Source organism: Ovis aries, chromosome 15, assembly GCF_016772045.2.
Source record: "Ovis aries strain OAR_USU_Benz2616 breed Rambouillet chromosome 15, ARS-UI_Ramb_v3.0, whole genome shotgun sequence".
NCBI classification, from domain to species: Eukaryota; Metazoa; Chordata; class Mammalia; order Artiodactyla; family Bovidae; genus Ovis; species Ovis aries.
In genome coordinates this window covers 21614019-21631281 of record NC_056068.1, presented here as the reverse complement: position 1 = coordinate 21631281, position 17263 = coordinate 21614019, and the positions used below count along the sequence as shown (strand labels likewise).

Here is a 17263-nt window from a genome sequence, read left to right as displayed (position 1 = left end):
GAAGCTGGTGATGTTTATAAGACTGACAATATCCTTATCCTAATACGTCTGCGAAAACTCTAGACTGTGCGTCTTCCCAACGTGGTTTACAACCAGCAGCAGCAGCACTGCCCCAGATGCCTGTTGGAAGCGTAAGCTCTCAGACCCCACGCCAGACCTAGTGACACAGATTTACACTCTCACCACACCTTCAGCAGACTACCATTCTTATTCAAGTTTGAAAAATACGGATATAGGTAATAGGAGTTTTGAAGAACAACTTTTTAACCTCCTCAGTGACTTTTCTAGCTGTGTTATATGGTAGATTCTGATTAGGAAACGAATAATAGAGCTGTTAATCTGGCCTGTAACCTAGCTAATCTGTCACAGTGTGGTAATCCTCTTACTACACTTTCACATTTTTACAAAGTACTGTTATTTTAAAACATTGTTCAAAATCTTCTTCCACAGTTCCACTGCAATACATTTTTATTTAAATTAGTTTTTCTAAATCTAGAAAGGAACATACATACTGGCACATGCTAGTAAATGTAATATTTAACTACTATCTACTGAAAGGCTAAAAACCAATTTTGCTCTAACATTCAGATTTAAGACTGTTCTAAAACATGCTAGAAAACTACATGTAAGGGCTACCTACAATTTGGGTCTAAACAAGTCAAAGAGTAAGTCAATGTAACTGATTACTGGAGTTCAAATAAGCACAGAATTATCATGTGAATCATGGCAGCTTTTGGTTTGTTTGCTTTGTTTATTAATTGAAGTATAGTTGAAGAATCAGGAGAAGGCAATGGCACCCCACTCCAGTACTCTTGCCGGGAAAATCCTATGGATGGAGGAGCCTGGTAGGCTGCAGTCCACGGGGTCGCTAAGAGTCGGACACGACTGAACGACTTCACTTTCACCTTTCACTTTCATGCCTTGGAGAAAGAAATGGCAACCCACTCCAGTGTTCTTGCCTGAGAATCCCAGGGACGGGGGAGCCTGGTGGGCTGCCATCTCTGGGGTCGCACAGAGTTGGACACGACTGAAGTGACTCAGCAGCAGCAGCAGTTGAAGAATCACAGTAGTTTTAACCTCAGTTTGGGCTATGGTTCATCAGACTTTTAAGGATGTGATTAGTTTATTACAAGCATCCTCTTTAGGGGGAAAAAAAAAAGCTTAAAGGGAGAAGTACTCTGATATAAATTTGATCTAAGAGGCCCTCCACAGTTTTAGAACCTAAGGAATTGTTTTCAGTGGCACATACACCATAGTCTCTCATTCTCAGCTAACGGAAATGCTCTCCAACAGTCTCCACAAGGTTTAAACTAAAAATCTCTCTCAATAAAGCCAAATATGTATGTATATGTATGTATACATGTAAATGTATACATACACACATATGTAGATGTATTTATGAATATATACATGCAGAGACACAAACTGTATACTTGTGCCATTTTATAAACACATACATTATAAAGTGAACACAAGAAGATAAACAAAAGAGATAAACAGACTTGGAAGTTCTAATTTTTTTTTACTATATCCCGAGGGACACTTGTGCTAACCAATCTGAGCGCACAGAGTAGTGTTCTGGACTTCCAAGGGGGTGCTAGTGGTAAAGAACACACCTGCCAATGCAGACATAAGAGACGTGGGCTCCATCCCTGGGTCAGGAAGATCCCCTCGAGGAGGGCATGGCAACCCACTCCAGTATTCTTGCCTGGAGAATCCCATGGACAGGGGAGTCTGGCGGGCTACAGCCCATAGGGTCACACAGAGTCAGATGTGACTGAAGTGACTTAGCATGCATGCATACAAAAGCGTGCTAGCTCCAGCTCACTGAGGGAGGGAGAAAACGGCTCTGACTTTTAAACCAATTTCGCAGAGTAAAAATACTCCTACCATCACTGATTTTGAGCTATTAGCATGTTAACTGACTCACAAAACTTCTGAAAATTTGACAATCAGCTCCCACAGCAAGTATAGGCTGAGCACAGCACATCTCTAAGGTCACACACTGCACTTTGGAGAGCAAAGTCATAGACTAGCAAGCACACTATAACATTTTAGCTTAAAAATAGTTTTCTAACATAAAAATTTTAAATATTAATGAATAGAAATATAAAATGTTTTGTATTACATTAGCATTCTTAAACATAAATTTAGAAATCTGAGAAAAATCTTACTTTTTAAAAACACAGCTTATACTTGAAACTCATGCAGTTTATTTTATGAAAATTACACCTTAATAAGGTTATTTTTTTTTAAATGAATGATTTGCTTTACCTGATAAAAGAACCCTCCCTTAAATAAAACTTGACTTTAGGTATTATAATGTATGTCACTAAAGTAAGTCTATTTTAGCCTTTGTAGTTTATGTAACATAAACAGCATTATTTTTTAAATAAGCAAAACTGTTGTATCCATTAAGCCACCCACCACCAAAGCCAGCAGGTTTAAGCACATTATCATAAATGCACAACTACAAACTTTGAAAGTAAATAACTTACAGTCTGAGAAACAACTTAAAGTTAAGCTGGTAGTAGTTTTTATCTCCTAATTCTTAACTATAGAGAAATGGAAGCATTCATATTAATAAAGGCATATAATTATCTTTTTAGAGACTGAAAAAACTAACATAAAAGAGAAAAATGATGATGTAAAATAGAGTACTGAATGTGAGAAGCATGGAGAAGTATAAAGTTAAGTCATACCTGATAAAGTTTGATTATGTGAGGGTGGTCTAACAGTTTCATTATTTTGACTTCTCGGTAGATTTTCTCAAGGTTCACTTCATCCAGCTGAGATTTGTCTATTATTTTTATCGCCACCTGCATCCCAGACACAAATAAATACAATTAGTATAAAATGGTTAACATTTTCCAGTTACAAATTTTTAAAATAAATGACATCTAAGACTCTACCAGTACATAGGTCCCCATGACAATGATAACTAGCTTAAATTCAATGCTCATTCATGCATTTTATTATGTCTCAAACATCTGCCATGTATAAGGTGCTGTGGCAGATTTTGTTTGGGAGTGTTTTTAATGTGGTATGATGAATAACCCTTTAAAGCTTTATTTTAATGTGTTATGAAGAAAAATAGCCCTTTAAAGTTTTACTTTAATAAAACATAATTCTCTTTTGCTACAACTGTTAACTCCTTACTCCATTTAAAAACTGAAGAAATAAAGTCTCAGCAATTTCAACAAGTTGTCTTTCAATGCAAAGTACCTATAAACAAATCATCAACCAAATAGAGGATAGCTTCTATGATAACTGAAATACAATTTGTCTAGAAAAGCAATGGATGAGTTCCAAAGTATACTGACTTATTTTTTCTGGGAAAAATGAGTATAAAAATCCAACTACTTGAAAAATGCCAATTGGATTAAATTTTGTTTTAAAAATCAAGTGCAAAACTTCAAATGTTAGTAATTATATGAAATTTTTACTTAAAGGAATATGATTTTCAAAAAACATGGCCTCTTCCTGTCATAGCTAGACAGAATAATTTGAAGGCGATGCATCTGAAGGTGAATAACTAGGCAGTCATAAAACAACAACTGTGCAATTTTTTTCATGGAACCAAAAATAACTTTTTTTAAAATTCAGTAGGCATTTAGTTAGGAAATAAGTCATTCTGACTTAAATAAAACTTTCAGATAATTGGGAACCACCCAAACTTAATTATAGTAAGTTCTGAAGAAATTCTGAAATGTACTTCACATTCTACCCAAAAGCATTCTGAACATAAAATTCAGGTTTTATGTTGTTGTTTCAGGATAATTTTTAGAATCAATTCTTGCATTGCTGGCTTCCCAGGTGGCGCTAGTGGTAAAGAACCTGCCTACCAATGCAGAAGACATAAGAGCTGTGGGTTCAATCCCTGGGTCAGGAAGATTCCCTGGAGGAGGGTATGGCAACCCACTCAAGTATTCTTGCCTGGAGAATCCCAAGGACAGAGAAGCTCAGTGGGCTACAGTCCAGAGAATCACACAGAGTTGCACACGACTGAAGTGACGCAGCACAACACTCATTTTATTGCCATAACATTTATAGTTCAATACTCCTACAAAGTAACCAAGATAATTGGACTCAACTTGTCAATTCACTGATTTGAATTCACCAGGCTGATTCCTTAGTGGCTCAGACAGTAAAGCGTCTGCCCACAAGGCAGAAGACCCAGGTTCAATTCCTGGGTCAGGAAGATCTCCTCGAGAAGGAAATGGCAACCCACTCCAGTATTCTTGCCTGAAAAATCCCATGGACAGAGGAGCCTGGTAGGCTACAGTCCAGTTCAGTTCAGTTCAGTTGCTCAGTCGTGTCCAACTCTTTGCGACCCCATGAATCGCAGCACACCAGGCCTCCCTGTCCATCACCAACTCCCAGAGTTCACCCAAACTCATGTCCATCAAGTCGGTGATCCAGCCACCTCATCCTCTGTCATCCCTTCTCCTCCTGCCCCCAATCCCTCCCAGGATCAGAGTCTTTTCCAGTGAGTCAACTCTTCGCATGAGGTGGACAAGTATTGGAGTTTCAGCTTTAGCATCATTCCTTTCAAAGAACACCCAGGACTGATCTCCTTTAGAATGGACTGGTTGGACCTCCTTGTAGTCCAAGGGACTCTCAAGAGTCTTCTCCAACATCACAGTCCAAAAGCATCAATTCTTCGGCACTCAGCTTTCTTCACAGTCCAACTCTCACATCCATACACGACTACTGGAAAAACCATAGCCTCGACTAGATAGACCTTTGTTGGCAAAGTAATGTCTCTGCTTCTCAATATGCTATCTAGGTTGGTCATAACTTTCCTTCCAAGGAGGAAGTGTCTTTTAATTTCATGGCTGCAGTCACCATCTGCAGTGATTTTGGAGCCCCCCCCCAAAATAAAGTCTGACACTGTTTCCACTATTTCCCCATCTATTTCCCATGAAGTGATGGGACCAGATGCCATGATCTTCGTTTTCTGAACGCTGAGCTTGAAGTCAACTTTTTCGCTCTCCTCTTTCACTTTCATCAACAGGCTTTTTAGTTTCTCTTCACTTTCTGCCATAAGGGTGGTGTCATCTGCATAGCTGAGGTTATTGATATTTCTTCCGGCAATCTTGATTCCAGCTTGTGCTTCTTCCAGCCCATCGTTTCTCATGATGTACTCTGCATAGAAGTTAAATAAGCAGGGTGACAATATACAGCCTTGATGTACTCCTTTTCCTATATGGAACCAGTCTGTTGTTCCATGTCCAGTTCTAACTGTTGCTTCCTGATCTGCATACAGGTTTCTCAAGAGGCAGGTCAGGTGGTCTGGTATTCCCATCTCTTTCAGAATTTTCCAGTTTATTGTGATCCACACAAAGGCTTTGGCATAATCAATAAAGCAGAAATAGATGTTTTTCTGGAACTCTCTTCCTTTTCCATGATCCAGTGGATGTTGGCAATTTGATCTCTGGTTCCTCTGCCTTTTCTATTTTTTTTATTTAAAATAAAAATAAAATTGCCATACATTGACATGAATCCACCACGGGTGTACATGCGTTCCCAAACATGAACCCCCCCCCCACCTCCCTCCCCATAGCATCTCTCTGGGTCATCACCGTGCACCAGCCCCAAGCATGCTGTATCCTGCATCGGACATAGACTGGCGATTCGATTCTTACATGATAGTATACATGTTTCTGGTTCCTCTGCCTTTTCTAAAACCAGCTTGAACATCTGGAAGTTCACAGTTCACGTATTGCTGGCTTGGAGAATTCTGACCATTACTTTACTAGCATGTGAGATGATGCAATTGTGCGGTAGTTTGAGCATTCTTTGGCATTGCCTTTCTTTGGGATTTGAATGAAAACTGACCTTTTCCAGTCCTGTGGCCACTGCTGAGTTTTCCAAATTTGCTGGCATACTGAGTGCAACACTTTCACAGCATCATCTTTCAAGATTTGAAATAGCTCAACTGGAATTCCATCACTTCCACTAGCTTTGTTCATAGTGATGCTTTCTAAGGCCCACTTAATATTCAGGATGTCTGGCTCTAGGTGAGTGATCACACCATCATGATTATCTTGGTTTTTAATTCCCTTAGACTCCTGTTAATACAAATAATTCTTTCTTCTTCCCTTACAGCTCTGTCCTGTGCTGTCAAAGTCCTACTGTAACGTTTATTTCTTACCGTTCTCTATTTCTATTTTGCCGTCCATAGCTTGTTGCCTAATTTGAATTAACTGTAACTCAAAGAACTCAAGCTTCCCAAGGGAAGTCAGATTACTAAATATAATGGGTAAAATTAAATTTATTGCCTAAGAAGAAAGGGGGTAGCTCCTTCTTTAAGCAGTAAAGTTTGCAGGTTTTGTGACAGTCTCATTATGTTTGGTGGAGAAGGCAATGGCAACCCACTCCAGTACTCTTGCTTGGAAAATCCCGTGGACGGAGGAGCCTGGTAGGCTGCAGTCCATGGGGCTGCGAAGAGTCGGACATGACTGAGCAACTTCACTTTCACGTTTCACTTTCATGCATCGGAGAAGGAAATGGCAACCCACTGCAGTGTTCTTGCCTGGAGAATCCCAGGAGAGCAGAGCCTGGTAGGCTGCCGTCTATGGGGTTGCACAGAGCTGGACATGACTGAAGCGACTTAATAGCAGCAGCAGCGTTATGTTTGGTGGTATTTTATTTATTCCCACGATCAAAATATTCTAGAAAGTAAGACTGCTAGATGAGTGACTGATTAATACTGTACTTACTATTAGGAACATTACTGGACCCCCTTCACCTAATTAAGAGTATGACAGAATACAGTATTATCAGTTATTCTGGGTAACTTTGGGTAAAAGCTGTCAGATAAAAGGGTAAGTGTATATTTTATTATTCTCAATATTCCTTAGGAAGGTAAGATGGAGGTTTACAGACATGCATATTTTGAAGAAAATTTCTTGCCCTACAATTTTTGGAGTACATCTAGAGATCAGTAGTTCCTCCCAAACAAAAAACTTTTATAATGAAATGAGTCATAAATATCTACTAAATAGAAAAATAATAGAAAGGAACAATGTTTAAAAAATTTTAGCATGATTACTGTCATTAAGAAATTTATTGTATATAACATCTTGAGCATCATATTTAATGTTCAAGAAAGTTTAAATACTAAATAACAATTAAAGTATTACCAAAAAGATATCTCCTCTTTGACACTCTTTTGGAATCTTAAGAGATAAGATAAATTTTATTTTTTTCTCAATTTTTTGAAGTAAATGGAACAAGCAGTACACTGATGAGTTGATGAAACTGAGGTTGAAAAGATACTACATACTCAACAAAGGTCTTAAAGCTCAAGTGAATTAATGGGGGAAAAAAGTCACAGGCCTTCTAACCTCAAGTTCCATCTTTTCACTATTCATTGAGCATATTAGTCACACATTTATTGAGCACCTGCTGTATGCCTAGAATTATGCCTAGGATACAAAAATGAACAAGATATGATTCCTACCCTCAGAGAACTTAATAGGTCTACGAGAAAAGGGGGAAGACATTTTAGAAAACAAATTTTATGAACAAACAAAAGAAATCTGTATTTGGGGATTTCCCCAATGTTGTACGACAAATTTACAAAAGAGTTGTGCTCCACTAGTCCAGTACTCTTGCCTGGAAAATCCCATGGACGGAGGAGCCTGGTGGGCTGCAGTCCATGGAGTCGCTAAGAGTCAGACACGACTGAACGACTTCCCTTTCACTTTTCACTTTCATGCATTGGAGAAAGCAATGGCAACCCACTCCAGTGTTCTTGCCTGGAGAATCCCAGGGACGGGGGAGCCTGGTGGGCTGCCATCCATGGGGTCACACAGAGTCGGACACGACTGAAGCAACTTAGGAGCAGCAGCAGTAGCAGTTCATTTTAAAGGTAGCTATGAACTTAGATTTCTGGGAACTTTCTCTCTGCATCCCTTCTCTACTTAGTTCCAAACATAGTACCAAGGACAAAATCTGCATGGTCACAACAAAGTCATGCAAGGAACTCTAAAAATCAAAGTATCTTTTCTTTGTTGTTGCTCATCTAAACTAGGGCTTCCCCAGTGGCTCAGCAGTAAAGAATCTGCCTGCAATGCAGGAGACACAGATTCAATCCTTGGGTCAGGAAGATCCCTTGAAGAAAGAAATGGCAACCACTCTAGTATTCTTTGGAAAAGACCCTAATGCTGGGGAAGATTGAGGGCAGGAGAAGGAGGCGACAGAGGATGAGATGTTTGGATGGTATCATCAACTCAATGGACATGAGTTTGAGCAAACTCTGGGAGATAGTGAAGGACAGGGAAGCTTGCTATGCTGCAGTTCATGGGGTCACAAAGGGTAGGACATGACTGAGGAGCCTGGTGGGCTATAGAACATGGGGTCGCATAAAGCTGGACATGACTGAGCAACTGAGCACTAATTCTTAATTATGCATGAAATATCTTTTTTTAAAAACCTTCAATGAATTTATACAGCAATAAAAAAATTAGTATTGCTTCTGTTGGGATACAAAAGGAAAGTTTTCTATATAACTCTGGAAACTAGGATAATTACTATCAACTAAATCTCATGTAAAACAGCAACACTGGATATTCAATCTCATAAATAGGAAAATGTATATATACCTAACATAATGTGACATGTCAACAAAATCTCAAAAAACATTTTTCACTTCTTCATAAAGATGAAAAAGTGAGCACCCTTGTGAGCTGAAGTTCAATGAGATGGCTTTTTATACACACACACACACACACACACACACACACACACACACACATATGTATTGCTAGTAGGAATACAAAATTGATTATAACTTTTCTGGAAGGTAATCTGGCAGTCTTTACCAAGAACCTTAAAAATCATCCATCCCATTTAGAAATTATTTGCAGGAAATAATCTGAAATGATGATCAAGATTTATGTGTCAGTATATTCAAAAGTATTTTTTATAATGTAAGAAACAGAAAACAATAATTGGGAAATCATTACATGACTTATGGTATATTATGACCATTACATGGCTTTTTAAAATAGTTCCTTTTAACAATATGAAAAATGAGACAAAAATATTAAATAAAAAATGAGAATAACAGTGTAGTTTCAACACAAAGTATACATAGAAGAAGACCAATAAAAACTAGATATAAATATGATGAAAATGTTATCAGTGGGTGAAAAATCATGATTTTATTTTCCTGATTTACTTTTCAGTGCAAGTTTTCTTCAATGAGCATGAATTACTTTTCTAATTAGAAAAAATGAAAAGTGAAATAGTTATATTTATTATACAGGCTAACTTCTCCATCTGTGAAATACTGGTCATTTTCATTTTCTTGTTTTCTAAGTTCTCTATAAATGGCTATATTATTTAATAAGATTTAAATCTTAATTATGAATAAAAATGTTTCCAACAAGATTGAGTTAAAAAAACATGTAAAATACAAATTTGCAAGAAGACAAAGGATTAAATATAAGATCAGAAATGAAATGGTGTTCAGCTGATGAATAAAAGGGATTCTTTTCATTTTTCAAAATGTAATTTAATGGTAAGAGTTCACTTTCTGATACTTTTAAAAAATTATTTCACTTTTCATAAAAGATATATTAATTTCTTGCACTTAAAGAAACCACACACAAAACTGGTTTTGGGGGACTTTACAAAGAAGTTATACAATAAAGCTATTCTTCTAATGAAAAATCAGAAGGCATTAATAAATGTTTGTCGTCTCAGGTAACATCTGCTTCAGTGTTATTTACTACTAATACATTAATTATACATTGTCCTTCTGAAATACCAAGTAGCAAAATCCTTACAATATAGTGAGGCCTTTGAAATTAAAACATAAACACACTTTTCAAGCTCACACATCAAATCACAGGTAGAATCTGAACATACCAGCCTATCATTTGATTGAATAGTGACTGTGATTGAGTGGTCTACAATGAAACGGTTTCTGAAAACAGTAAACCGCTAACTGCTAAGTCGCTTCAGTAAAAGTCAGTAGCAAATGGAGTTCTCCAGTTACCCTTTAAGAATAAATGAATTTAACTTTTTTCCCAATTTAAAATTTGACTTGTAATAAACACATACTCCTTGACCCAGGAATTCCACTGCTATGGGATTATTCTAAGGAAATAATCAGATAGATACACAAAGATGTATATAACATGATTATTCTCTGAAATACTATTTTAGAAAGAGAAACAGCAAGAGAGAGAAATGATCTAAATGTTCAATACCAGGAATTTATTAAAATAAAATATAGATGGTCAAATTCAAGGATACTATTTAACCATGCTTTAGACATTTTTCTGTAAACTTGGGGAAATGTTAACAAACATACTAAGTAAAAAACAGATTTTATGTATAGGTGACATCAATTTTATTATATACATATAAAATATGTGTGAACAGCTAAGAGGATAGGAACCAAATATTAAGTGGCTATCTCTTGGTCTGGATGGTGGATTAAAATAATAATGTTTTTATTTTCTTCTTCAAGTTTTTCAACACTGTCTACAAAGAACATGCATATATTTTGTAATTGGGGAAACACACACAAATACTATGTTTACTTTGAAAAAGAAAAAACAAATTTTACCATCAATTTTCAGTTTAATTCATCCAAGATTCATCTCTTAACCTGTTTAAAGTATTTTTAAAATGAAAAGTTTCTATTCTTACATGATAGTATACATGTTAGAATGCCATTCTCCCAAATCATCCCACCCTCTCCCTCTCCCTCTGAGTCCAAAAGTCTGTTATACACATCTGAATCGAATCGCCAATCTATGTCTGACGCAGAATACAGCATGCTTGGGGCTGGTGCATGGGGATGACCCAGAGAGATGTTATGGGGAGGGAGGTGGGAGGGGGTTCATGTTTGGGAACGCATGTAAGAATTAAAGGTTTTAAAATTAAAAAAAATAATTTTTTTTAAAAAAAGAAAAGTTTCTGATGAAATTCCCGAATGTAACTGTGTTTCATTCTTGTAATTATCTCGAACTGGATATATGGGCTATTTCTCTTTAAAGGGCGGGAAAGCATTGTCCATAAATGTCCTGTATAAAGAACTTTTACCTAAATAACATATTTCAAATATATGGAGGTGGAAGGTAGAAGAGGCACATTAAAGAAGAAAGAAAGAAATCTTAATGAATTTCTGGAACCCATTTGGTTCCAAGGAAGTGAATTTGCCATCAGCATTGGCCATGAATCAAATATCATCATGTGAATCCAGGAATCAAGGCCAGTTTCAGTTATTTCCAAATAAATGTTTTCTTAATTGCCTGAGACAGAATTTCCCAGTGGAATTAAAAGCAGAATGCATTAAACTCTGGTAAGCATTTCTACAGAATATGAACATTTATACAACTTATTTTCCACATTTGTCCCCTCTCCCCAAAGAACAGATCATTTTGAACAATATTTTGCAGAATAAACTGGGCAAATTTTACTTGTCTGGGTGCCAAGAAACTAGAGAACAATTTCAAGCAAAACATATATGTTCCATGAAAAATCTAATTTTTATTTCAACACACAATTAAAGATCATACATAGACTTAGTTACAAATATTAGTGATTAAGTTATTTGGTTACAATTCCTCTTGTTGAACATAGTATAGTTGCTTCTTGACATCTGGAATATTTCACAGAACAAGATTAATAATATCAAGATTACAGAGAGGAGACTTAAAATTTTAAAGTAAAATATAAAACTCAAATGTATTAAAAAATTGAGTTATCCTCTTTAAGAAGAGTAATATGCTCTTCTCTTGTTTCTACCTTTGCTCTAAAAATGCAATTTTGTACTTTAACTATTTGGAAAGCTTTAAAAATACTTACATTTTAAGGCAATACTTAGTTTACAAATTATGCCTAAATATAAAAACCCCCGAGCACACAGAGAGTTGTTTTCAGTGAAAAAAAAGCTTCCCAATGTCCTTGCTATCACTTTTATATTCCAGATTTTTTAGATAAGTAACACCTGCATGCCATTTCAATAAACTAATTTTCAGAACCTGTATGAAATATATTTAAGAGCCCATGGACCAAACATTTAGAGGCTCTTTAGCCAAGCAAAACAAGAGGTATGGTATTGAAGAAAACAATTACCTATTACAGAAATGGTCTGAAAATAACTAATGATAGTTATCTTTGGGTGGTAATATTATGGTTAATTCATTTTATTTAGCTACACTTCTTAAAATGTTCAATAAACATGATAGATTTGATAACAGAAATACATTTTTTTTTAATGTAAAAATAATGCCTTCTCACTTAGTAATTTCCCTTCTAGGAATTTATCTCCAATCACTCCTTCCTAAAATAACTGAGAATGCAGATACAGAGTTATATACATAAAAATACACTGCAAATTATTTCTAGTAAATGAAAACTTGACCTGTATAATGGTAAATAAGAAAACTGTTAAGTAAAACAGGATTCATCTACAAGGAAGAACACTATGCAGCTATTAAAAATGTTTAAGAGACTTCTCTGGTGGCTCAGTGATAAAGAATCCATCTGCCAATGAAGAAGACATGGGTTCAATCCTTGATCCCAGATCCCTCATGCCGCAGAGCAACTGAGCTGGGGTTCAACAGCTACGGAGCCTGTGCTATACAGGGCCTGGGAATTGCAACTACTGACTACACGTGCGGCAACTTCTGAAGCCCCCGAACCCTGGAACCTGTGCTCTGCAGTAAGGGAAGCCGCCGCAATGAGAAGCCCACACACTGCAACTAGACAGTAGCCCCTGCTCCCTGCACATCGAGAAAGCCTGTGCAGCAATGAAGACCCAGCACAGCCAAAAATAAATAAGTAAGTAAAATGTTAAGATGTTTAATAAAGTTATATACAAGAAGCAAAATGTCAAGGCTATAATGATAAGCGGAAAAAAGGATACAGTTTATATAAGTGTATCTACCATGTGATGTCATCTGTGGAAAAAAAGCATTAAAGAAAGACTAGAGGGAAATATGCCATAACGTTAATGATTTATTTCTACTGAGGGAGGAATTACACATGTACTTTTTTGTGCACTATATTCTTTATATTTTCTACAGTAAGACTATATTTATTTAACAGTAAGAGACAAAAACATTTAAGGGCACAAATGACTTTTCTGAAATCTTACTTGATGGACAATAAAACACAACAAAAAACTAGTCATACGCTTAGTTAGAAGGAAAAAGTTCTTTACTAGTGCAGTATTAATAAAATACACTTCTCAAGGACACTCAAAGCATAGCAAACTAGCAACCATGACTGCCTAAAATAGTTTAATAGTCTAAATGCTACTATTCTTTTCCATTATGCTAATTTTATAAAATTAGCTACTCTAATTCATAAATCACAAACAAATACTACAAAGCTTTTATGAAGTATTATACTAAGAAGCTGGGTTCTACCACCACCTGTCTTCCCTTTTGTGTGTAAAATTTACACAGAGATCTAACATGAGAACACTGCTTCAGATGGTGATGCAATTGTATTTCTTAAACAATGTTAAGCTATTTGATAGATTAGACTGAAATGAAGATCTCTCTTGTCAACTGATTTTTTTTTTCCACCTAAAAAAGCAAACAGTCTTGGATCTCCCAAACTCTGCAAAAATACATCATTTTGGAGATACAAAACAAGAGATGGAGAAAAGTGAATTTTAAAAAAAGGGGGGCCCAAATGCTCATTACTTAAATATTTAAATTAAACCCTATAACTTGCCTGATGTTCAAACTTCGGAAAAAAGACCTCTACGTTTTAAACACACAAACTTACACTGATGCTAGTGCATACTATATTGAAGAAACTTTTCTAAGCAGTAAGTATAATCATGATATTTTGCCAATGTTCTTGATGCCATATTGTTTGCTGTAATTAGTATAGTTAGCAATGAGACCCTCAAATGATGTTAAATAACACTTTAAAGTTTCTACTAGCCATATTACTTGTAATAGCTGAGGAAGTTGTGCTTACCAAAGATACACATTCAGTGAATAAAAACAACAAATACTGCTTTAAAAATCCTCATTAACAAATAGCATACTACAGTAAGGAACAACTGTATCTGTGCTAAATAATTCTTAAGACAAATTACCACAAAAGTTCACAGAGCAACTTAATAAAACTTGAGATTTACAGGAATTTTTCTCTTCATTAATGCCTTGCTGTTTCCCTCACTCCTCTTATCTGTAATACTTCCAGTTACACCAAATTACCACACTCATACTCACCCATCTTAAACTTCACACTTTTTCTTTTTATATGTTAAGAACACTTTCTTTAGAAAAAGCAACAGTAAAGATGTTCTATGTACTAGAAAGTTAGCTTTTACCTGAAATGATTTTACAAATGTAAACAATGCACACAGTTCAGGATCTGAGTGCTCTTTCTTGATCTGACCTGTACCTTCAATTACAAATGCCTTGATCTCACCGATAGCCAAACCATACTACTCCACACTGCCCCCTAGCTCTACAAGAGAGATCAGTTTAAAAGTAACACGGTTTGAGATGACAACCTCAAGAAAGTGTCAGTCACTCATAGCTCTACTTAAGTAATTTTTAAATAGATACTATATACTAATATATACTATATACTAATAAGTAACAGCTGACAAATCTTTCCACTAACACTGATAAGAGCTGATGGGAAAAAAGTAATATGAGCTGATGGGTTTGGAATTCAACCACTGAATACAGTTTAAAAGTTTTGTAAAAGCTCTTCCTAACTGTGAAATCTGCTTAGTTTTTAGAGTCGTTAAAAATGTGTACTTATACAAAAATACACATTAAAAATGTCTTCTTTCATGTAACTAAAAGGCAAACAGCATGGCATTAAGCCATGTTTCTTTAGAGGAATGGAATCAATTTCTTCGTTTTTAAAAATACTGGGGTCAGATTAAGTAATCTCACTACAGTCACATTATTTACATTAAAAACTTAAATTGCTAACTCTGGTAAATTTGTGAGAGGAAAATTTGTGACCTTGGCCCTGATGCTAAAAAAAAAAAATATGGTCGGAATTCGGCTGCCTCAGTCAGGATCAGCAGGGCAAGACGAAAAATGAGGATGACACAATGACAGATGCCCCTTCTTTTTGGAAACGGACTTCTTCACAGTAAGCAAAACTTCTAAGAACAACAGCTACAAAAATCACTCAAGTTTTCCGATGCCCTTCACCTTACACAGGCATTCTGAAAAAGAATCCTGTTATTTCATATCCAAACTCTGGTATCTTCGTACTAACAAGGAGAAACGCTGAATAGGATGAAAAGTGGAAAGGGAAAAAAGAAAAAAAAAAAGGAAAGGATGAAACTCCAGAACAACTACAATGAGGCAGAGTAGAGTACGCCAAAAACACAAGGTTTTATTCTAAAGAATGGTTTTGTTTCTACCGTTTTTCTAAAGTATTTAATTTGCACGTCTTAAAATAGAGACCCTGAGGAGAGCAGCTTGAGGCGGTGAAAGGAAGGGGGGGCGGGTTAGGTAAGAACAGAGACGTGCGAGAAAATATGTGCGGTGCGCGAGAATGTGCGATGGAGGGCGGGGGGAGATGCTGGCTTCCCCGTCAGGAAGCAGTCGAGGGCTTTTAGAGTAGACAGGTAGAATCTGACGCGGCTTAAGGAACGCCAGAACGCACACCTGGTAAAGAAATCACCTAGCATAAGAAAGACCGAACCAACCCCACCAACTGTGCGAATGCCCAGATGACCATTTTAACCGGCTCTATTGTCTGGAGTACTAAGGTGGAAATGCCTCAGGCACGAGATCCAGCGAGCCTGACACCAGGTCAGAGATACTGTCTGGCACCAGGAGCGGAGAGAAGATGGGACCGGGGCGCTCCGGGCATTCTCGGCCCCCGGGGCCCCCCTTCCTCGAGCGGCGGGGGAGCGGGCGCCGCGGTTCTCCCGGAGCCTCGAGGAGCCCCCCGTCCGGGGCGTCGGGGCGCAGGCGGTCCCCTCGGCCGGGCTGGCGACGCCTCTCATCGCGCAGCCCAGGAGCGCGGAGACTTCCCCTCCTACCCCACCCCCAGCTGAAAGCCGGGAAGACGCGGAACTTGGGCTCCGGAGCGGAGGCCCACAGACCAGGTCACGGCCCCGGGTGTGAGGCTCTGGGCGAAATTCCAGGGGGCCCCCAGGGATGGCCCAGAGAAGGCAAAGCGCCTGGCGGCCCGGCTCTCCAAATCGGACGACACCCGGTCCGGGCGACGCGGCCCCGGTCCCCGTGGTGCTCACCGACCCCTGGAGCTCCCCGGGTCCTCACACTCCCAGGCCCTCTCGCTTGAGCCGGTGACCCGGCCTCTCGGAGCTGCCCAGGCCCCCCGCGGCAGCCGCCCCTCTCGGCCAACAGCTCGTCTCCCGAACCCTCGCCTCGGACGCTCCCGCCGAGCCCCGGGCCGCACCTCCGTCCTGGTGATCCGGTGTCGCCCCAGCTTCACCACGGCGAAGTTGCCCTTGCCCAGCGTGCCCTCGATTTCGTAGAACCCCACCCGGACCGGCCCGCGCTGCAAGTGCCTCGGGCCATCCGCCATGACCATGCTGGGCCCCGCTGCCAGGCACGGCGGACTGGAGCGCGGACTGGCCGGCGGGCGGGCGGGCTGGCGGGCGGACGGGCTGCGCGGCTCCGCTCGGGCGACTGCGGCTCCGCTCTCTCCTGCGCTCCGTCCCTCCCGCTCCGCAGGGCCCAGCCAGGCGCGCGCCGCCGCTGACGTGCGCCGACGTCAGGGGGCCGGGACAGAGGGGCGGGGGCGGGACCGGGCCTCGATTGGTCACCATGGCGACCGGAGCCCCGCCGACGTCGGCGACGAGCGGCCGCGAGGAAGGGCAGGTGGGCGGGGCCTGGACGGCGCGTTCCTTCCGGGCTCCGGCGCCCTCCGAGCTCGCGGCCGCCTAGCTGAGGAGCGGGGCGGGGTCGCCGCCTGGCCCGCCCCGCTCCTCGGCCACCCAGCCGAAGGGTAAGAGCGAGCCCTGGTGGGCGGCGCGGAGGGCTGCAGCGACTGGGGCCGGGCCTGAGTCTCCTTCCCCCGCCCCCGGCATCTCCTTCCCCGGCCCAGGCGTTCCCCGCCCACCCGTGGGACCTTCCCGCCAAAACCTCTCACCTATGACTACTGTTCTTCCTAAATTTGGCACGGGCGAAGAACTCTGGCTGAGCAATGCATTGCTCACAGGCTCCTTTCTTTGTATCTTTTTCGCATCTGTTTCTATATAAATCCCTCCAAATTTGATGTCTCTTAGGGTTCATTCTGACATCCGCACGGACCCTTACAGTATATC

At 39.5% G+C, this 17263-nt stretch overlaps 1 protein-coding gene across 3 annotated transcripts in view; it reads right to left on the bottom strand.

Moving 5' to 3' along the window:
* The window catches only part of SIK2 (salt inducible kinase 2), a 132685-nt gene extending 116000 nt beyond the window's left edge, over positions 1-16685 (bottom strand). For all 3 annotated transcript variants that reach the window (XM_012095438.5, XM_012095440.5, XM_012095439.5), the window contains exons 1-2: positions 16393-16685; positions 2703-2819 (exon numbers count right to left, since the gene is read on the bottom strand). In XM_012095438.5, coding sequence (XP_011950828.2) covers positions 2703-2819; positions 16393-16527 — 252 coding nt within the window. In that variant the 5' untranslated portion in view covers positions 16528-16685. The remainder of the gene's footprint in view (positions 1-2702; positions 2820-16392) is intronic.
* Between the last annotated feature and the right edge of the window lie 578 nt (positions 16686-17263).